At 39.1% G+C, this 22,331-nt stretch overlaps 2 protein-coding genes across 2 annotated transcripts; both read left to right on the top strand.

Annotated features, from left to right (window-relative positions):
- The first annotated feature begins 9,079 nt into the window (after positions 1-9,079).
- Positions 9,080-14,463, top strand: LOC143542845 (serine/threonine-protein kinase PBL27-like). The gene is made up of 5 exons (XM_077035328.1): positions 9,080-9,595; positions 9,790-9,995; positions 10,079-10,268; positions 12,019-12,407; positions 13,839-14,463. The coding sequence occupies exons 1-5, from the start codon at positions 9,466-9,468 to the stop codon at positions 14,421-14,423; spliced, it is 1,500 nt and encodes a 499-aa protein (XP_076891443.1). The 5' UTR covers positions 9,080-9,465; the 3' UTR covers positions 14,424-14,463.
- Positions 14,464-17,425: 2,962 nt separating this feature from the next.
- Positions 17,426-21,393, top strand: LOC143540583 (sodium/hydrogen exchanger 1-like). Its single transcript, XM_077033603.1, has 13 exons — positions 17,426-17,732; positions 17,812-17,930; positions 18,683-18,780; positions 19,140-19,199; positions 19,285-19,526; positions 19,611-19,657; positions 19,728-19,794; positions 19,886-19,986; positions 20,052-20,153; positions 20,237-20,375; positions 20,480-20,542; positions 20,633-20,716; positions 20,814-21,393. The coding sequence occupies exons 1-13, from the start codon at positions 17,499-17,501 to the stop codon at positions 21,153-21,155; spliced, it is 1,698 nt and encodes a 565-aa protein (XP_076889718.1). The 5' UTR covers positions 17,426-17,498; the 3' UTR covers positions 21,156-21,393.
- Positions 21,394-22,331: the final 938 nt, after the last annotated feature.

The raw sequence follows: 22,331 nt of genomic DNA, 5'->3' as shown, positions 1-22,331 counted from the left end.
CACTGCTTGGTCATATACAGCTTCAGTATCCACATTATATAAAGGGAAGTTGGAAGGCGGGATGCCCTTCTCAACGAACCCTAGACCAAGCAAGAAGCCAGCCTTTTCCCCATCCTCATGAGAAGCGTTGAGGGCTGCGCTCATGGCATCGTCATATGATGTGTCCGTGAAGACCCGATGCACAACCTACAAAACAAAAATACAAGTATCAAAACCTTTTCTAAGTACAAAAAAAAGCGTAAAGATATTATGAAGCTATGCATACCTGCGACAACGCTTCTCGTAGAAGCCATTCCTTGGTAACCAGAGCCTCCTTGAGGGCAGCTTGAGCTTCATTACGGGCGCGTTAGGCTTCGTTCTTTGTAAGGTTGGCAAGCAACACATCTTTGGCTGCAGCCTCTTCGACGCCCCTTAGCTTACGCTCAGTGTGGTCAAGCACCCCCCTCTGGTCCAAGATCTCTTGGAGCTTCTTGGCATCTTCCATGGCCAAGGCATCATGAGCCTGCTGGAGCCTCTCTAATTTGGCTTTGAGCTCCTCATTCTTAGTGCGTAGAGGCTCAGCAACAGCTTCAGCCTTGGTGGCCCTCTCAGTTGCGTTCCGTGCAGTTTCCTTAGCCAACTGAAGCTGTTCATTAACAGCTTGGATAGCCTTGGAACGGGCCTCGAGACGGGCCTGAACTTCAACCTCAAGGGCCTTGAAGGCCTTCTCCTTCTCCGCAGCGACGGCGGAGAGTCTCCTGTTCTCCTCCCGGATAGCCCGCGCCTGAGCTACATCTTGGATACGAGCCGCCTTTAACTTGTCGTTTTCACGACAAAGCAGCTCGACGCGCGGCTGCATCTGGGCAAGGAGAATTCGAAGCTCGTTTGTCAGCCTACCCTCTTGGTAGCTCGACATAGCTTCTCCCAGTGCACCACTGGGGGCGGCGTGGCACGCCCACTCGACGCAATCCACAGCCGTCCGAAGGGTGGTTCCCCGCGGATGTTCCACCGCGGAACAAACACCTCATTCGAATCCGACACTGTAAAAACAAAAAGCAGTTAGGAAAAGATGATAAAAAAAAACACAACAGGCCAAAATAACCCTACGCACCTGTAGGGTCGACGACAGGCCTGTAGCTAGAGATGGTCAAAAAAACCGGTTGGGGAACCGGTTTGCCGGTTTAAACCGGAAACCGGTTTTTACGAAAACCGGTTTTTTAAAAACCGGTTTGACCGGTTTACAAACCGCCGGTTCGTATTTCGGTTACAAGTTTTAGATCCAAAACCGGTTAACGAACCGGTTAATGAAAAAACCGGTTTTTTTTAATAACCGGTTATGGAGAAACCGGTTAACCGGTTTATAAATAAAACCGGTTTTTGACCGTTGTGGAAACCATAACCGGTTAACCGGTTAAAAACCGGTTTTTGAACGTTGTATAACGGCTATATGCCCGTTTTTTTTTTTTGACTGTTTTTTTTTTTTTTACCATTTTACCCCCACAAACATCTATATATAGTTTAGGTTGGGTATTGGTTAGATCACACTCGATTATACAACTCCAAACGCTCTAAACGTTTATTTCATACGCGATTATTTTGTTATCTCACGCTCAATTATACCACATTACCACTCCATACGCTCTTATTTCGTAGTCGATTATCATGGCCTCCCAAAGTGCTGCTTCATCCGTCAACATGGGTGCCTCGAACACGGGAGAAACGGTCGTTCGGGTCATCCCCACGAAACGAAACCATGATGTTTGGCAACATTTCGACCTATGCGAAATGTCTAACGGTAGCCAAAAAGCTCGATGCAAACATTGTTTGAAGTTTTATGGCAAAGATGCAAACTCCACTTTAAAAGCGCATGTACAAAGGCCCTTTTGCAAGGCCTTGAAGGACGAATCGGGAAGTAGTTCGCAGCCGGAGATGACGAATCAAGGAGCGGTGTTTACGTACGACCTTGAAGCGGTACGTCAAAAGTTTTCAAACTTTGTGATTCAACAAGGTCTTCCTTTCAACCACTTCGACAACCCTCAATTCACGGAGATGATGCAAAACTATGTTCAACCACGCTACCAACACGTAAGTCGTTCGACCCTTAGAAGAGATTGTCTTAAAGCATGGAAAAACGCTAAATCCGAACTAATTTCATACTTTTCAAACTTTCAAACTGGTGTAAACTTAACAACGGATGTGTGGTCGGCACCTCATGGTTCGCTCGACTCATACATTTGTGTGACGGCTCATTGGGTTGACCCCGAGTCGTGGCAAATGATGAAACGAACCGTTGCGTTTCTATTGTTTGATTACCCGCACACGGGTAGAAATATTTTTAAAATCTTGGATAAAGTCATTCGACAATACAAGATTGAACATAAAATCTTTTCAGTTTCGTTTGATAACGCGTCCAACAATACGGCCGCGGTTGGCCATTTAAAATTAAAGTATAAACCTATTTGTGATGGAGCGTTTTTTCATAGCCGATGCATTGCACATATTATCAACTTGGCCGTGCAAGATGGGTTAAACGTGATCGAAACGCAAAGAAACAATTTTAAAAGAATGTTACGAGATGTTTTTAGCAACAATAAAACATTTTCAAGATACAAAAAATTTTGTGTAGAAGCTAATTGTCAATGGTTGGGGCCAAATTGGGATTGTCCAACAAGATGGAACTCGACTTGTAATATGTTTGAGAAAGCCATCCAACAAAAAGAATCATTAATTGCGTTTCATCAAATTTTGTCAAGTAGGGGTAAATGTGCACCGTACGATCCTAGAAACTGGTTATTGATTGAGATCGTTACGGAGGTCCTTCAAATTTATAAATCTTGCACAACTAGTTTATCCGGGGTTTACTATCCAACAAGCCCCATTACTTTACCAAAAATTGCGGTCATGTGCACAAAGTTGAGTGAACTTCATTATAGGGGTGCACCTTATTTTGATATGGGTGTAAAAATGAAAGAAAAATTTAGAAAATATTTTCAAGAACTACCCGCTGTTTTGACATGTGCTGCTGCGTTAAACCCTTGCATCAATGTTGGTGGTGTTGAAGCTTTAATAGAAAAAATTTGTGATGAGCTAGAGTTAAACGACGATCAAAACCCCTATTATAGCCAAACTTTAAAGAATGCTTTCAACACCACCTTGTCAAACATGTATGATGTCTACCTTACAAAATACGGGTCGTCTTCCCAAATTCATGACTCGTTAAGAGCTGTTGCCCAATCCCAATCCCAAACCTACCTTGAAATGGGGATGTACTACATGATTTGGGAAGACGCCGGTAAACGTCAAAAGGTAAACACCCCAAGCAGTGAACTTGGAAGGTATGGTGGTACCAACTTTGTGAAACACATGACTCCGGATGAATTTAGAAGTCTTGATTTGCTGGCTTGGTGGAGAGGTAAGGAGGATGAGTTTCCGATCCTCGCCGCCATGGCCAAAGATTTACTAACGGTCCAAGCTTCCACGGTAGCTTCGGAGTCTGCTTTTTCTGTTTCTGGCAGGGTTATATCGATTAAGAGGACTCGACTCACTCCACCAGCTATAGAGATGTCGATTTGCTACAAGGATTACTTGGACTCTTTAGATAGGGCACAACATCAACGCTCACTCGAGGGGGAAATGGAGTATGAAGCGGGCTTGTATGAAGACGAGGTCAATGAAGGACACACTCAACCAATGACTGATGAAGAAGCCGCGTACGACGATTACCTAAGAAATAGCTCGGGATCGGGTAGCGAAGAAAATTAGTTAAAGAAACAGCAAACATGGAGGCAAATAATGAGTAAGAAACAGCAAGTTGTTCATGTAATCGTGTCTAAGCATTCTTTAATGTTTGTATTTTTGAGTTACGAATATGCGATAACGATTTAATGTTTGTATTTTTAATGTAAAAACTATAAATGAAAGTTATGTGTTTTTAATCTTTGGTTTGTTGAAAACACATTCACCAACACACACTCATACTCATCTTCCAAGCAAAGAACCCTAACAACGAAAGCAAAGAATGGCTTCGGTCAGTCCGTTTTGCCTTGTAGTTACCGGTTTGCCTTGTAGTTACCGGTTTGTTTATACTGTGAAAAAATAATGGTTATTAAAAAAAAAAAAAAAAAAAAAAAAACCGGTTAACCTAAAAACCGGTTATTAAAAAACCGGTTAATAAAAAAACCGGTTTAATAACCGGTTCTAACCGGTTTCTAAACCGATCCTAACCGGTTAGACCGGTTAGGGTTTTGACAGACAAAAACCGGTTATTAACCGGTCCGGTTATTAACCGAACCGGTTTTTTTCCGGGCCAAAAAAAACCGGTCCGGTTAATAACCGAACCGGTTTTTTTAAAAAAACCGGTTTGTGCACCTCTGCCTGTAGCCGCCAAACCCATCACCCGAACCTAACGGATATCCATCCAAGAGGTCAGGCAGATGGGAAGGAGGCAGAGATTGGCTAGACGCCCCAACCCCAAACATACCTGCTGAAACGGCCGGTGGCGAGGTGGTCGCCGGTGCCGAAGGCGCGGTTGAAGCCGCCGTCGTAGGAACCAACGGAGGTGAACTCACCGGAAGTGAACTCACAACCGTGGTCGCCGCTGCGGAAGAGCCCGCAGAAAAACTCACCGCCGGCTCAGTGAAGGAATCAGTGAATATGGCACTGACAGCCGGCGGAGACGACGTCACAGTTGGAACAGTTGCCTCAACCGAGTGAGCAACTGAACCAACACTTGAAGCAGGCGCAGCCGCCTGGGTCATCGCCTCGGGTAGGTTGACCGAACCTACCGTCATGGGTCCAGAGCTGCTCCTCCCCGCATCACCTTGGAATGCGGTAGCATCCACGCCTGCATGAAGACAAGATATTAAAAACAATGGCGGAAAGAAATTGCGGGTAAGATTAATTTATACTTACGAGTTCTCTTCAACTTGAAGGTTCTGACCGGCGGGGACGAACCCGACGGAGCCGGCCTCTTCACGCCGGTCACCGTTGTAGAACTTGGTCGCGCGGCAGTGGCAGCTGTCTCAACCTCCGAGACTGTTGTCTCACCACCACCAGGGTTCCCCGCCACCTCCTCGCTTTCGGTCTCTGAGTCAGACCAATTCACCGGATCGGCAGTAGAGACAACCTTCGCCTTGCCTTCGCGCCAGCATCCTTCTTCTTCCTCACCAAGAAAGGACCATCTGTGGATTCCTCATCAAAAGATGACAAGATTAGAGGAATTCCAGCAGAGGTTTGAGCATTCACAGGGCGAGGGTTAAATAACTCCTTACCTGGCCGCGTGACGCTCATGATCGGGTGGCCCGGCGGGTAGACCTCCACAAACCGATCCGCCGTTTGCTCCAAGATGGGCAACTCGTTCTCATCAAGAGCACGGGTACCCATCCGAGCGGGACTACCAGCTTCCCGCGGATGCAGGAGCGATTGTAGGTCGTTTCCCTCTGAAAACAAAAGAAAAACAGTTAGAAGAAAACTTTAAATCAGCAAAGAAGATGAAGCATACCGTAAGGGATAGAGTTCAAACCGTATTCGAGGACAATGGGGATCTGTGGCGTCTCCGCCCCAGCATCTTTCCACACCCGGCTCATCCCGAGCATCACCATCCCGGACTCCGCAAAGCGGTAAACCGGAGATTGGATCCGGGAAATCTTGGCAAACCATTCCGCCTCCTGGTAGTTGGAGGCGTGAAGGCTGGGGAGTGCTCTCCCGTTCTTGAATGTCATCGCAATAGGGACGACACGGGCAGAGATGTAAAAGAACTCCCGCTTCCAAGACCGAAGACTGCGCTCGGTAGCACAAATCTTCAAACCCTTGATCCGGGTGACCAAGGTATACCACCCCTGGATGCACCTCCAGGAAGAGAAGGTCATCAGGCGGTCGACATGGGGCTCCACGCCCAGAATGAGGCACACCCATTCAAAATGGCGAATCTTGGCGATCGCCATTGGGTGTACCTCCGTCAGATGTACACCGTGTCTCTCCAGAACACGGTACACAAACTTCGTCAATGGGAACCTGAGATTCCCATACACGAAGAAGGCGGTATACACCCCTATCTTGCCCTTGGGGGCATCGTACACCGTCTAATGAGGCTTAGGAAACTCAAGCTCGAAAGGCTCGAGCATGAACTTCCTAACAATGTACTGGTACAGATCGACGGTAAGAGCACACTGGCACTCACCAGCAGTACTCTTATCGTCCTTATCAGAAGTAGACGACGGATTCTCGGCATACACGTCAGACTCCTCGGCGGTAGCCTCAAGATCATGAACAGAAGACATGTTTTTGATGTAAAGAAGAACGATTTCAGGAGAATGCTCGACAGAAAAGTTAGAGTGTTCGCCGGAAATCGTTTAGAAGAAGAGAGAGGTGAAACTGTGAGTTGAGATGCATCCTCTCCTCCCTTTATATACTCATCGCAATAAATGCGATGAATTTAATGCGGAGGAGAGAGAAAAGCGCTGGTGCAATGAAACTATGACACGTGGAAAAAGCAAGCTGGCAACAGCTGTTGACAAAACGTGCGCCTTAAACTTCGCGGCCACACGCCCGAAAACTCGCGCCCACGTGCCTGAAAAAGCGTCTGGAATGACCATATACTGTCACGTCGCCGTAACTTCCTGCACGTCCTGACACTGTTAGAATAAACCGTCGGACGACGTTTCAACAGTTTGGACTGTTCTTATCCTTTCACCAACTCTTCAAATTTCAAAAAGATTCAAAAAAGATTCAAAAGTAAGCGGGACTATACCCCTTACCTTGGCAACCAAGTAACTATAAGACGGGTGCGGGTACAGTGTCAAGGCAAAACCCTTCACATACTTAGCACCCGCAGGGAATTGAAGCCAAGAATACCTCGGCAAACAAGTAACTATAAGACGGGTGCGGGTACAGTGTCAAGGCAAAACCCTTCACATACTTAGCACCCGCAGGGAATTGAAGCCAGGAATACCTTGGAAGTAAAGTAACTATAAGACGAGTGCGGGTACAGTGTCAAGGCGAAAGCCTTCACATACCTAGCACTCCGCAGAGAATTGAAACCAAGAAGGATCTTCTGGGCCATGCTTGCGGAAACGGGAATAACATCCCCGCATAGCGGGAACGTCGAGAACTAGATTGTTTGAAGCTCCAAGATGGAATTGGTTGTTTAAACATAATTGATCACTATGTTCAAAACTACCAAAACCTCATGGAGAATCTACACAAGTAGAACTCAGCGCTCCTAACTTACGAGGAGGTTACAGACCTACCCGCATCATACCCAAAGATCAAGCAGAAAAGTCGGGAATTTCTGCATGTGACATTAGGACTTCCGCGGGAAGAATCCCCATGGAAAACCTTAAAACTAAACCCTTTTCAAAACCCTTTGCTTAAGTCCAAAAGTTCAACTCACTTATTAACAATTCATGAGAAGAACATTGGACTGGGGGGACTTGAAGAGGTAGGTCCCAGCAGAGCCCAGTTGGACCCGCAAGACTCACCTCAAAGAGGGACGTCTGCGCAGTTGAACCCGCAAGACTCACCTTCAACAGGGACGTCTGCGCAAAGGCTAAACTCGCAAGACTCACCTTGAAGAGGGACGTCTGCGCAGAAACCAAATGGATCCGCAGGACCCACCATGCTCAGAGACGTGACGTCCTTACGCGCAGTACGCAAGCTGTTCCCGCAGGAAAAGCCTCCCAATGGTGAAGTACCCCGCCTGTTCCCGCAGCTGCGGATACAAGCCATCAGGGAAGGCTACCTGCGCAGCAAGGCTACACGCACAAGGCACTTAACTCTTAAATAATTCAGTAATGTCACCTGAAGAAGGAGTGAGCAAGCCGGGAACACTCCCGCCCAAATCCGGGAATACTCCCGCCCAAATGAGCCAGTCCGTACGCTACTGGAGGACCTTTTGTACTGTACCTGACGAGGTATGGACAAAAGGTCTGACCAAAGCAGCGACAGCTCACTGTGACAAAGGAATAGTACACAGCCGGCCTGGTCACTAGTAGCCGTTGCCTACTCACCAACCCCTGTCACTATTAGCCGCTGCCTACTCACCAACCTGTCATAGCACGTGCATAGCCTGCAGTTGGTGGAAAAGGAATAGTACACAGCCGGCCTGGTCCCTATCAGCCGCTGCCTACCCACCAACTGCCAGCATGGCATGTGTGTAGCCCACAGTTGGCAGAACAGGAATACTATTCAGCCGGCTGTACCTTCTTGGAAACCTACCTTCGGCTATAAATACTCCAACACCTTGGAATGGTATGGACACATTACATTACCTTATCACATCTTATCTTCTCTAGCAATCTCTTAATATACACTTATATTCAAGAGCAATCTAGTCTGATTCTCACGCCGGAGGGTGGTCACAAGGAGGTACCCCCCCTTCTCAGTGACGAGCTCACGGTGTCTGTTTTGCAGGTCACTAGAAGAACCATCTTTGCCGGACATAACCCCTCGTGGGAAACATCTATTTAACCCCCAGATTATCCGTAATCTGCCCGGGTCGATTACTGTTTCTTTAGTATTCAACATATATTTCCAATCTCTAGCTCCTTTTACTTAAAAAACTATATACTTAACAAACTTTTACATATCAATTAAAACATATTCTAAATCTCATGATCACAAACAACTAAAAGAAGTATGAAAGCACATACACACATACATCTTGCTGACCCCACCACCCACCCACCCACCCACCCATCACAAAACCCACCGGAGCCGTTAATGATGGCCCGAACCCGTAATTTGCTCGTATTCCAAACCCAAACCCAAACCCAAATCCAAATCCAAACCCATGACCGTAGATTTCGACACTATAATATCTACTATCTACTTCACCTAGTTCTTCTTCATTTCATTACATATTTACATTACATTAACCCACCCAAAAATCCATTCTTTTTCTTTTTCACCACAAGATATTATTATTATTATTATTATTATTATTATTATTATTATTATTGCAACAACAACAACATTTCTTCAATTTGTTGATCTACTTTTGTTACTTACTGTTGATGATCGGTCAGCTCAAATTATTCATGGGTTTTTGATTTGGGTCTGTTTAGACCAAGAAAGTTAAATCTTTTTTTTTTGTGTAAGTTTGTGGGTGTTCAAGATTATTGCAAAAGGAGGTGTTTTTACACATACCCATCTGTAATAATTTGTGGGTATTCAAGATTACTGCAAAAGGAGGTGTTTTTACACATACCCATCTGAAATAATTTGTGTGTGTTCAAGATTATTGCAAAAGGAAGTGTTTTTACACATACCCATCTGAAATAATTTGTGGGTATTCAAGATTATTGCAAAAGGAGGTGTTTTTAAACTTACCCATCTGAAATAATTTGTGGGTATTCAAGATTATTGCAAAAGGAAGTGTTTTTAGAAAAACCCATCTGAAATAATTTGTGGGTATTCAAGATTATTGCAAAAGGAGGTGTTTTTACACATACCTATCTGAAATAATTAGTGGGTTTGCATCTTTTTGGCATGGGTGGGTGTTTTCCATGCTTTGGGTCATCAAACGAAGCAAATGGTGTGAAAGAAGTGGTGAAGAAGGATATTGGGAAAGAAGGTTCAGCTGGTCATCAATTGAATCATGTCAGTAGGGTTAGTTCAGGTAATTAAGTAATTAATCAGTTTTTCATCATCAAGTTTTGATTTTTTTAGTGTAATTTTTGTGGGTTGGAATTGATCTGTTGAGTTGGTTAGATTCTTGATTTTCTTGATTTTGGATTGGTTTGGAGTAATGTGATGGTTCAAGAATGTAATTTGAAGATCTGCTTTGTGTTTTTTGTTTTATAATTGTGATAGGAAAATCAAAATCTCAATCTAAGGTTAATTTGGATCCTAAGAAAGAACAAACGGTTACGAAAGACGCACCGCCTGCAAACATTGCAGCGCAAACATTTACTTTTCGTGAGCTGGCTGCAGCAACCAAGAATTTTAGGCCCGATTCGTTGTTAGGAGAAGGTGGTTTTGGGCGGGTTTATAAAGGTCGTTTGGATAGCACGGGACAGGTGAGTTACATTTTGAAATTCATGTGTTGTAATATTAATATTAATTGTTATTATCGTGAATGACGAAAGTAAGTTTGCTACAGGTGGTTGCAGTGAAACAGCTTGATAGAAATGGTCTTCAAGGGAATAGAGAGTTTTTGGTGGAGGTTTTGATGCTTAGCTTGTTACATCATCCGAATCTTGTGAATTTGATTGGTTATTGTGCGGATGGAGATCAACGCCTTCTTGTTTATGAGTTTATGCCTTTGGGATCGCTCGAGGATCATTTACATGGTCATATTCTTTTCTTTGTTCATTTACTTTTTTATGCATCGTTATTCGTTAGAAATGTTTTCAATGGCGTTAAGTTTGTTACTAAAAAGTTCTAGATGTGACATACGCATAGTAGATGAAACTATGATATGGCATTGTTTTCTAAGTTGAACACTAGTAAGCATACAAATGCACTCATAAGTCATCAAAGCCCAAATTACCGCATATGAGACCTGGTTTGAACTCGTTTTTTAGAGAACTTATAACAATGAGTCAACGTGTAGTGTTGAAGTAGAGTTGGTGTCTAATGTAACACATGTGGAGAGTTTAGCATTTTATATCATTGTACTTGACGAAATTCTTTTTTCTTATTAATGACTAACATATTTATGTAAATGCTAAAAACACACCACTGACAAAAAGAAATAGAAAATGGATAGACTTTTAATATCATTAAATTCATTAACAGCTTTTGTAGGCATGCTATCCTGCTTTAGCATTCATGCATAACTTTAATGTCGTTTAATTGTTGATAAGAACAACTAGAGAACTTTTTCTATAAGTATTTTCATTATTTTCTATCATCCATGATGTTTATTTATTTATTTATTTCGTCATGTTGCTATATATAACCGTTAGTGAAGTTAGAGAAGAAAATAGGTTTTGGATATTTCACTTGATTCTTTCTGTTTGGAATATACTTCTATTGGAAATCTGCAACATTGGTTGTTGTATTATTTAGTTGGCCCTCAGTAAGGATAGCAATTCGATTCGGATTATGCATTATTTCTAATGGGTCAAAGGGGTAAAATAAATAACTTAGTTAATAAGGTTAATACTGAAATAATATCAATTTTATAATCAGATTTGACATATCATGCATTTTAATATTTTTTGGACGATGTGTTTTGGGTAAATCCGTCCTGACCCGCCCATTCTGCCACCTAGCACCTATAGGCCTTCGTGAGTGTTATTATCTTTTAGTTAAAAAGTTAAGACTTCTCTTTGGTAGTCAAAATTTAATAGGAGACATACGAGGAACCCAATCTGGATAACTTTCATTGCACACGCGCACAGTTTACGTCTCATTGTTTGTTTATTCATATCTGTTACATCTTGCATAATTAACATACAAAATATGAATAAGAAAATATGCTCATGGCATCCCTTTTCGCATACTATTTAGTATGGGTGTAATCATGGAGAGCCGAGTCAGAGCTCACCTAAGCTCAAGCTCGAGCTCGGGTCGTTTAGTTTACAAGAGCTCGTTTCGAGCTTTATTTCTATAACTCAAGCTTGGCTCATGAGTAGTTTTTCAAGCTCGGGCTTGGCTTGTTGATTATTTATTAATTAGTTTATATGAATTTATAGTTACATTTTTTTATTATCATAATTCTATATACGATATTAATTATTATACAGATATATTTTTATATTATATAAAAGTTGCATGAATACTGAATAGTAGGCTTGTTTAAACCTTTGGGCCTGCTTGAGGTCAACAAGTGAAGCTTTGACTCGGGCTCGTTTGTTAAAGAAACTCATTTTTACCTCTTGAGCTCCTCTAAGCTCTGCTCAGCACGAGCTTCTAGCAAGCTGATCTTGAGCAACTCACGAGCGATTTTGGCCTGTTTACACCCATGCTATATAAACTTCAAGATTTTTCAGTGCTATGGAATTATTTCTTACCTGTTAAACTTCATATATGTATCATATGAACTTGAAACAAACTTGCTTAGAACATACAGTCATAATACGTTTTTTTTTCCAGATCTTCCACCAGATGAACCATTAGACTGGAACACAAGGATGAAAATAGCTGCTGGTGCGGCCAAGGGTTTGGAATATTTACATGACAAAGCAAACCCGCCTGTCATATACAGAGACTTAAAATCATCCAACATTCTTCTTAACGAAGGATTCCACCCTAAACTCTCTGATTTTGGACTTGCGAAACTTGGGCCCGTAGGCGATAAAACACATGTTTCCACCAGGGTTATGGGCACATATGGCTACTGTGCTCCCGAGTATGCCATGACCGGTCAACTCACTTTAAAATCTGATGTCTACAGTTTTGGTGTCGTTTTTCTTGAACTTATTACTGGACGAAAAGCCATTGACAATACCCGTGCTCCTGGAGAACATAATCTTGTTGCTTGGGTAAGTTTTATATCGCAATTAACTTTCAAGTTTCAACTGTCAAATCTACATGTAGAGGTGGTAAAATGGGAGGGATGGGAAACGCGTAAAAACGAGTCATTTTTATGTTTTATGAGTCAAAATACTATTTGTTATAACTAAAAAAACTAAGGACTTGTGATGAGAATAATATTATTTCAGCAAATGTTCTTTTTAAAAAAGCTAGGAGCTTTATGCACTGAAGTCTTAAAATACACTTTCGGGTGATGCTGGACGACCCATTTGACCCTGTACTTTTGTATGTGTGTGTAAATTTACGAACCTTCACTTTTTTATATTTTTAAGAGTCAAGTTGCATCTTATTTCCTATGGGTCAAACACATAGTCAGATTATTGTTTAAATGTAGTTTCTATAATCATATTTAATATATTAATTATCTATAAGACTTTGAGATAATGTATGCGGTAGCCAGTTATTCAACTTATTTTATTATATAGTGAAAGTATTTTATAGGCCACTTGCACACTCTAGTATGTATTTGGTTTCATATGACAAAAATGCCTTTTAAAATTTTGAAAAGATGAGTATACCTTTGATTAGATGTCAATGTGTTATAGGCTATATTTGTTGGTCTTTTACAAAGTAATTAACGTGTTTCATTATCATTCACCAGAACTGGTATAAATGAAACCAAATACATACTCAGATGTCTATTAAGTAGTTACAACACATGGGAGCTTTGCCAGTTCGCCACCCAAATACATTATTATTATTTTTTTTGGAAAAAGGTACAGTGTTGCCGGGTCAAACCAACTTTCACCAACATGAACGACTATTAAAGATAACCTGTTTCAACCTGGCTTGATTTAAATTAAAAATTACCAACTTTAACACATGCTTTACAATATACCAACCGCTCAGTTTGCCACCTCGCGAAAAGAATAAAATGGTGTAAACGGAGCCAAGCCGCTCATGAGGTACTCGAGTCTGGTTCGCTTAAAGATCAAATACATACGAGTTTAAGCGAACTCGAGCCTTAAAAGTACCTTATTTAATAAACGAGCATGAGGCCGAGCTTCACTTATCAGGCTTGAGCTGGCTCACAAGCCTTAACGAACCTATTATTTATATAATTATTATTCAGTATTATTATACATATTTGTATGATAGTTATTATTATACATTTATACATAAATTATGATGAAAATAAACATATATAATGCTATATATACAAGTTATAATTGAATTATAGATTAAAAAGTAAAATTAAGTGCATATAGATTAATTAGTAAGTAATAAACGATCAGAGGCCCGAGCCGAGGCCGGGCTTGGTTCGGCTCGGCTCAAGCCCGGCCTCGGCTCATTTACACCCCTAAATAAGAAGGATAATAATCAGTTTTTTGGAATTCACTGGAGATCGTATTTCACCATTTTCTTGTAATAATTTGTAGGCCCGACCGCTTTTCAAAGACCGGAGGAAATTCCCAAAAATGGCTGACCCGTTATTACAAGGACGCTACCCAGTGAGAGGACTTTACCAAGCACTTGCAGTGGCAGCAATGTGTTTACAAGAACAAGCCGCTACACGTCCTCTAATCGGTGACGTTGTAACCGCTTTAACCTACTTAGCCTCTCAGCCCTACGACCCCGAAGCGGTCCGCACCGAGCGAGCCCGAGGCAGTGGGTCAGGCACTCCCAGGACCCGGACTAGGAACCCTAGTGTCGACGCTGGTCTGGACACCGGGTCCCCTTCTACCGGCAAAAACTCACCCGATTACAGAAAAATTAGTACTCGACCCGATATCGGAAACGGTGAAAGCAGTAACGGGTCGGGTAGGAAATGGGGTTTGGTGGATGACCCTGATTGTGAAAAGGATAGTCCTGTGAATACGGGTCGGGCTAGGAACCGGGATGTTGATAGAGAACGGGCGGTGGCGGAGGCTAAAGTTTGGGTGGGAGAGAATCGGAGGGACAGAAAGAGGACAAACACAATGGGTGGTGGTACTGGTGGTAGTTTTGATGCTACAAATGAGTGATGTGATGGAGTTTAAGGTTGGTTAATATCATGTGTTTGTGTTTTTTCATGAGCAAGTTAGTTAGTTACTTGCTGATTGTTATGTGGTATGTTGGTTGGGGGTAAAAAGGGAAAGTGCTGGTTGACTTTTGTAAAAAAAAGTTGATATTTGGTTTGACTGTTGGTAATTATATCATGGATTTGAGTTAACTGAGATGTGTCTGTCTGTATCCATTTGTATTTGTTGTTGTAGGTATATATATTTGAATAGATGTTTGTTTTTTATGTACTGTACTACAATGTGCATACTTGCATCTATATGATATGTAATGATCTCTCATATGGATGTATACATTTCTAGCCGAAGCACGTATTACAGTCAGATCAATCGTGTTGGTAGGTTAGCCTCGGTTTCTTGCCAAGCCTTTTATGTGGTGAGGATTTTGTACTTTTGAAACCCTATGGCTGAAGTAGAAAGGGTACGGTTCTCTCCTGTACCGATCCTTTCTCTTCGTACTGTAACCAATGATACGTTCGGATTTTGCGGCTGTTTGTATGTTTGTAGTTTGTACAATGTCTCACATACTCGGTACTCGCTATTCGTTTGAGTTTGTGTTCTCATTTGTACACTTCACTATATTTGGTTTTTAGTTTTTATGCTATGAACAGGTAAAGACGTTAAATGGTAAAAATGGGTAAACGCGTGAACCCGTAAGCTTGAAATGAATACCACTTTAGCCAAGTGGGATTTATAGGTGATGTTGTTTGAGCCTATTTGGTTTCTATTTTTTATGTCTTGAATGAGTTAAAGATCGTAACTGAGTTAAACTTGTTAATGTGTCAATCCGTCAATTACTTTGAAGCATATTTTGTTTATTATTTGATTTAGATGATTAATGTTTTATATAAGTTAGTTTCGGTTTTCAGTCTTAACTTTGAAAATTATCTAACTTTGAAAATTATGATTCAGGGATGAGATTTTTTTACCGAATACCCGTACCCACGTATTGGTATCGTTATCGGTACCGGGATTTTAGACATTCGGTATTCGCTACTAACGGGGTAGGGATACGGGCATTTCGGTACCCGGTACCCGTTTGAAATATGTATAGTTTTATTGGGAAACCCAACCCGTGCGCATATTCAAAGAGAAGGGAGGGGGGTATATTTGGTATTATGGTTTATTTGTTTTGGTATTGTGGTTTTGACATTATAGTTTACTGAATGCTGGTACTGTACCAATACCATACCAATTTAGTCAATTCGGAACCCCTCTTGTACCGATACTCGGACCATTTCAGCTTATTTGTTATTCATACATGTATCGATACCGATACCAAATTTAGTGGAGATTTGTAAAAAAATAACAAAGTGGTATAATATCGAAGTACTCGTACCGCTGCCCTTGTCATAAAATGCGGTATGCTACTTGATACCCAGTTTTACTGATTTTGGATACGGGTACGCTACTATTTTCAAATCCAAACCAAACAAATTATCATTTAAATTAGTATGTCAGTTGCATTAGCAACAACTCAGCATTAAGCATTTCCTACCACCCACTAAAAACAAAAGAAAAGTAAAGAAAATGACAAAAGAAAAGATCTTAAACCACGGTGCCATCTAATCTAAGCACCGGTCATGCCTTTATTATGAGTATAACACATAGCCTAATACTAAAAAAAAAAGTAAAAAGGGTATAAAATGTTAAAAATATATAATTTATTGGTAAAATATAAATATAATGAGTTAAAACAACACCTATTTATCAATAGTTCTTTAAAACACACTTTTTATGATTTATCAAACTACCCCCAACAAAAACAATAAATATTTATAACACTACACCTATTTAATAATTATATTTTTGAATCACATGAAAAACACTTGATTGTGGAGGGTACTAATAATATTAATATTGTGATTTAGAAGTGTAGACTTAGTAAAAGTGGTGTGAGGAAGGCCAAAGTTGGTGCCTAAATACCTCAAAAAGTGAGCGAGTGAGAGCAAAAGTATGAACCATCCAATGAGTGGTCACCATGCAAAAATGGATTCTTGCACGTGTATCCTCGTATAGACAATTTATTACTTACTAGAGAGTCCTCCAACTTTTGTTTTCTTCCTTTATTAGTCCTCCTATTTGTTTTAACAACTCTTTACCGTCTTCCCATTCACACACCAACCATTTATCACCTTTCCAAATTCCAACCACTACTTTCACAATATCATACTCTCTATATTTACCTAAATACAAATACATAAAACTTGTGATAAAAGTTATATGAAAAAATAAAAAATAAAGAGTAAACATACACAAGTTCATGAAAGTCTCCGTCTGTCCGTCATGTCTTACCCCCTCGATCTTACTTTTTTTAATAGCTGTAACAAACTTTATAAAACACACAAATTAAAACTAACATTATCACAACACAAGTTCATATTTTAAAAGTAATTACAAATGTTAAATAAGTTAAGCTTAATTTAAGGTTAATATTTTAGATGCATATAGAAATAACATTAAGTTATCCAAAAGATGTAATAAATCTATATAATTAAGGAATTGAATAATGTAAGAAAACTTTTGTTAAACTAATTAAAACCAACAAATATTGAAATTAATAGACAATATCTCGAAACACAATTATTTACAATCTACCACTCATACTTTCATATTTTCCCAAAACTCAATTCACCAATTTTTATATTATTTATCTATGGAATAAACATTGAAAATATGATTTGACAAAACTAAATATTTAGGACCAAATTTAAAAAAGTGAAATACTACAAGGTCCTAAATTATCGAACATTATTTAAACTTTGTCCCTCCTTCCTCCATATATATATAAACACCTTCCCTCTTGTTCTTCTCGTGACATCATCATTTGAAACCTAATAATAATAATATTTATTATTAATATTATTAATATTAATATTAACATTAATGTTCCTTCACATTTCACATACAACCTTCACATTTTGAGTCACACATCGATTCATCTCTCTCAAATCCATCTATTGTTGTCACATTTTGGTAATTTAAAATCATTGATTCAATAATATTGCATGTATTTGTTTCTTTAGGTTATGTGAATATATGATTAAACAGATTTATATTGTTTGTGTGTTGAGATTTGTTAGATTGGACACAATGTTGCCGGATTTAGGGTTATTGATGGCCAAGATGAACACTACCTCACTGGCTGCATCTGAGTATGCTGCTGTGGTTAATATGAACCTTTTTGTTGCTCTTCTTTGCGCGTGTATTGTCATCGGCCATTTGTTGGAGGAGAGCCGCTGGATGAATGAATCGATCACCGCGCTTTTGATTGTAAGTGTGTTTGTGATAATAGATTTATAATGAAATGATTTGTTTTATTTGAATTTTGATTGTTGTTTTGTATTTGTAGGGTCTATGCACTGGAGCTATTATTTTATTAAGTACTGGAGGAAAACATTCACATTTGTTTGTGTTTAGTGAAGACTTGTTCTTCATTTATCTTCTTCCGCCGATTATCTTTAATGCCGGGTGAGTTTAATTTATTTGCTTTTAATGCTTATTTGTAGATTTACAGTTATTATAGTCGGTGCTCGGTTAGGTTCGTTAGGATTTAGGCATAACAAGAATTTAAGATTAGGAGAGTGTTTATTAATTGAGTAATGTCGGCTTTAAATTGAAATGGAATTTTAACTAGAAATTGTATTATTAGTTAGCAATAATTGATTTTTAAGTTATAGTTATGATCTTTGTTGCGGGTCAACTAGTTGGATTCACTTTGCATGGTATATTGAAATTGTTTCAATGTCGAACAAAGAAGGGTCGTATGGAAGATCTGAAGGGGCGGTTTGGAGATCTAAAGTCTAGGAACTAATAGTTATTATAGTTTGAATCTAAATTTGAGTTTGATTGTGTTTCCTAAGGCTTGTTAGGGTTAATTGTTCTTGTATCAAATTTTTGTTTTCAAAATGTAAAAAAGAGTCGAAGTGGTGTTTAAATCTTGGTGTGTTCGACAAGTTAGGTTGGTCGAGGGTTTGTGATATTCACTTGGTAATTTTACATCGTCTACCATATGATGATGTCATATGGATGAAATATGCATTTGTCAATTGACCCTTAACTACATGTGTGTTAAAATTTGATCTTGTGTTTTAAATAATTTGCTCGTGACCACTACGTACGTGCACAATCTTTTAGTTGCTGTTTTATTTGTAAATTCTTAATTTTTCATGGTTATTAGTTATTACCTTGTTCTTGTTATCTTTGCAATGATATATTAACAGGTTCCAAGTGAAGAAGAAACAGTTTTTTCGCAACTTCATGACCATTGTGCTATTTGGTGCTATTGGTACCGTGATATCCTTCACCATCATATCGTTTGGTACACTCTCAACTTCTTAACTTAAATGCATCTTCACTTTATTTATTTTTATCATAAGGTATGTAGAATTGTTGAATTGCTACATTTGGTTGATCTTTGACATTTTCAAATTGCTAGTTATACTAGATTGCTTAAATTTCAAATGTTCAAATCATAACTATATCTGCAACAAACACATGTGACCTATTTGGTTCATAACCTTTATAAAAGGAGGGGATATCAATTACGAATTCCATATCCCGAAACGGGAATCGTTGACTTTAATTATGTTTACGTGAATATCTTTCTTCGTTTAATGTCGTATCTAGGAATACTGCATGGTTTACCAATCTGAACTAGTTTTAATAACTTCTTTACAGGGGCTACACAAATTTTCAAAAGAATGAATGTCGGTTCTCTTGATCTAGGAGACTTTCTAGGTTTCATGACTTAAACTCTTTTATTTCATAACATTTTTATAATATTTATTCATTTGCTAATATTCTCAACCTTGTTCTGTTCCAGCATTAGGAGCAATCTTTTCTGCAACAGATTCTGTTTGCACTTTGCAGGTGCTCAATCAAGATGAAACCCCTTTATTATACAGTTTGGTGTTCGGTGAAGGCGTTGTGAATGATGCTACATCAGTTGTGATTTTCAATGCGGTCCAACACTTTGATTTTTCTCGGATCACAACGAGTGATGCGTTTCATTTACTTGGAGATTTTCTTTATTTATTTGTCACAAGCACAGTTCTAGGAGTTGGCGTACGTCTACATGCTTACATATTTCCATTTTATTTAAAAGCTATATCGAAAGGCATAATCATGTGACTTTTTACTTCTATTCAGGCTGGACTACTAAGTGCATATGTCATTAAAACACTATACTTTGGAAGGTATATTTATTAAAAATGATGATATTTAGTTGAAGAATATTCATACCTTATTTGGTTTGCTATATATTAGGCATTCAACGGACCGAGAAGTTGCCATCATGATATTAATGGCTTACCTTTCATACATGTTAGCTGAAGTAAGACTTTTCTTTATGCTCAACTTTGTAAAGTTTATTGTTATCGTCTGTACGGTTAGATAACCTTAAAACTTTTCACTTTTTTTTGCAGTTGTTTCATTTGAGTGGCATTCTTACGGTTTTCTTTTGTGGAATTGTGATGTCTCACTACACTTGGCATAATGTCACAGAGAAATCAAGAGTCACAACCAAGTATGTTACAAATCAACAAGCTAAACATGATTAGTTCAACTGTATGTACTCACTTGTTCTTTCAGGCACGCTTTTGCAACATTATCGTTCATTTCAGAGCTATTTATCTTTCTTTATGTTGGCATGGATGCATTGGACATTGAAAAGTGGCACTTTGTACAAGACACGTACGTTTTATTAAAGAAGTTAATTAACTTTATATACGTTGTTTGTTACCGGTCATAATAATCACTGTTTTTTTAACTGTCAGCCCGGGAACATCAGTGGCAGTGAGTTCTATTTTATTGGGATTGGTTTTGGTTGGAAGAGGATGCTTTGTTTTCCCGTTATCATATTTATCCAACTTGACAAAGAATAACGAAAGAGAAAAAATCACTTGTAAGCAGCAGGTATGAACTCGTTACACGTTTCCCTCATGTTAATTCAGTATAACACAAATCTGAAACAATTAAACAAATCCTCACCGTTTTAATGTTAACTTTTGTTTTTTAAGGTTTTGATTTGGTGGGCCGGTCTTATGAGAGGTGCTGTTTCTATGGCCCTTGCCTATAACCAGGTCAGTTTTATGGTTTTAACTTTTAAAGTTTAATAATATCTTTTAATAGCAAAATCACATTTAAACAACTTTACTTTCTTAACGTCGCAGTTCACAAGGTCGGGTCATACACATTTGCGTGGGAACGCGATCATGATAACAAGTACCATCACCGTTGTTCTCTTTAGTACAATGGTAAGTTTTTTTTTTTTTAATTTGACATTATATATTTTTTACATATACAGAAACAATTCATGTTTTTATAATTTAACTTTTTTGTAAATTGTTCCAGGTATTTGGATTGATAACTAAGCCTCTAGTGAGACTGCTGCTGCCACCATCATCGAGAAACATATCTCGAATGCAGTCCTCTGAGCCAACAAGCCCAAAAGCTTTCATTAATGTTCCTCTTCTAGGAAATATGCGGGATCCAGAAGCTGATCATGCCGGTTACCAGTCAGCTTTACAGGTGTTCCTGTCAAAACCATCTCACACAGTTCACTATTACTGGAGAAAGTTTGATAATGCCTTCATGCGTCCGGTTTTTGGTGGTCGTGGTTTTGTACCGTATGTTCCGGGATCGCCTACAGAACAAAGTCTTCCTAATCTGATCCCTGAGGAAGGTGGTAGCTAAAAAAAGGAGGCTTTTGAATACCTTGGTGCTGAAAGTTTATGTTGTTTTTGTAGAGGTTGAAGATTTGGATATTTTAATCCAGTTTTGGTTTTTGTAATTATGAGGTTGAAATTTGGATATTGTTGTTTGTTTCATTTAAATTATATATCTAAAACAACATGAGTCTTCGTTATTTTTATATCTGGTTAAATATGTCTATGAATATTGCTGTTATACCAGAAAAAGAAAGGAATCTGGATTTGATGATAAGAAGCTTGGACTCAAGCTAAAGTGATTAAGTGGGCTTGGAAAGACAAATTTCTTAAAAATGATATACCACATTTTTTAATAAAGTATATTCAAATGGTTAAACATGTAATTGTCTTTCCTCCGAATAGGTAAAAAATAGAAATGCCCGTGACTTAACGTTAGAATATAGACGGAGTTAATAATTTGATCAAAAATGGCAAGAGCCTTGGACAAGTTATGTAAGTGATCAAGCCTCATGGATAGAAATGGCACATTACTCTTTTGATTTTGTTGTATCTTAGTTGAGATTTGTTGGTAAAATTGAATTTGTTTGTGTAATTGTTATCGAGTCAAACTGTGTTCAAAGAATTATATGATTAAGATTTTCTACAGGAGAATATGATAAATAAGGCCGTTTATAATGGAGCAACTTTCACCTCCATCTCAGTATAACAACGCCCAACACATCATTACGGATGGGCGCTTTTAGGTGCAGCTCGTGCAGGCGTGGGGAGAAAAACTGGTGTTGGGCCGGGATGACTTTTCATTTAATTTCTTGTAAAATGAAAATTTTAAACCGTATTCACTTTATTTTAAATGTTTTTTCTTTATTTAATTTCCATATCAAACCATCACACTTTAGTGATCCTGGACGTTTTTTCAAGCGAAACCTACGTGACAGTGACATCACATAACATATTTTTCACCTTTTTAGTTAAACTATACGGATGTCATTTTGGCCTTTACACTAAACAGCCGATAAATACAACCCCTCTGTTTTTGCTAAAAATGTTACACAATAACCAACTCCAATCATTTTATATCAAAAACGCATATCAAGTTGTTACTATAGAAGTAAAGTTTTTGTATACCAAAATTTTTGCCGACAGCAAAGACACCACATTTCAACTACTTTAACAAATTAAAAATGATTATTTTATCATCTAG

Source organism: Bidens hawaiensis, unplaced genomic scaffold (assembly GCF_021521415.1).
Source record: "Bidens hawaiensis isolate Kalapana, Puna unplaced genomic scaffold, B.hawaiensis_p1.1 tig00000820_1, whole genome shotgun sequence".
NCBI lineage: Eukaryota > Viridiplantae > Streptophyta > Magnoliopsida > Asterales > Asteraceae > Bidens > Bidens hawaiensis.
This window is presented reverse-complemented; position numbering and strand designations above follow the sequence as displayed.

Bases quoted from the DNA above. Each gene is read 5' to 3' on its own strand.
- LOC143542845 (XM_077035328.1), top strand. From the start codon at position 9,466: ATGGGTGGGTGTTTTCCATGCTTTGGGTCATCAAACGAAGCAAATGGT. The intron at 9,596-9,789 runs GTAATTAAGTAA...TAATTGTGATAG, and splicing joins TGTCAGTAGGGTTAGTTCAG to GAAAATCAAAATCTCAATCT. The intron at 9,996-10,078 runs GTGAGTTACATT...AGTTTGCTACAG, and splicing joins GTTTGGATAGCACGGGACAG to GTGGTTGCAGTGAAACAGCT.
- LOC143540583 (XM_077033603.1), top strand. From the start codon at position 17,499: ATGATTAAACAGATTTATATTGTTTGTGTGTTGAGATTTGTTAGATTG. The intron at 20,543-20,632 runs GTCAGTTTTATG...TTAACGTCGCAG, and splicing joins TGGCCCTTGCCTATAACCAG to TTCACAAGGTCGGGTCATAC. The intron at 20,717-20,813 runs GTAAGTTTTTTT...AAATTGTTCCAG, and splicing joins TTGTTCTCTTTAGTACAATG to GTATTTGGATTGATAACTAA.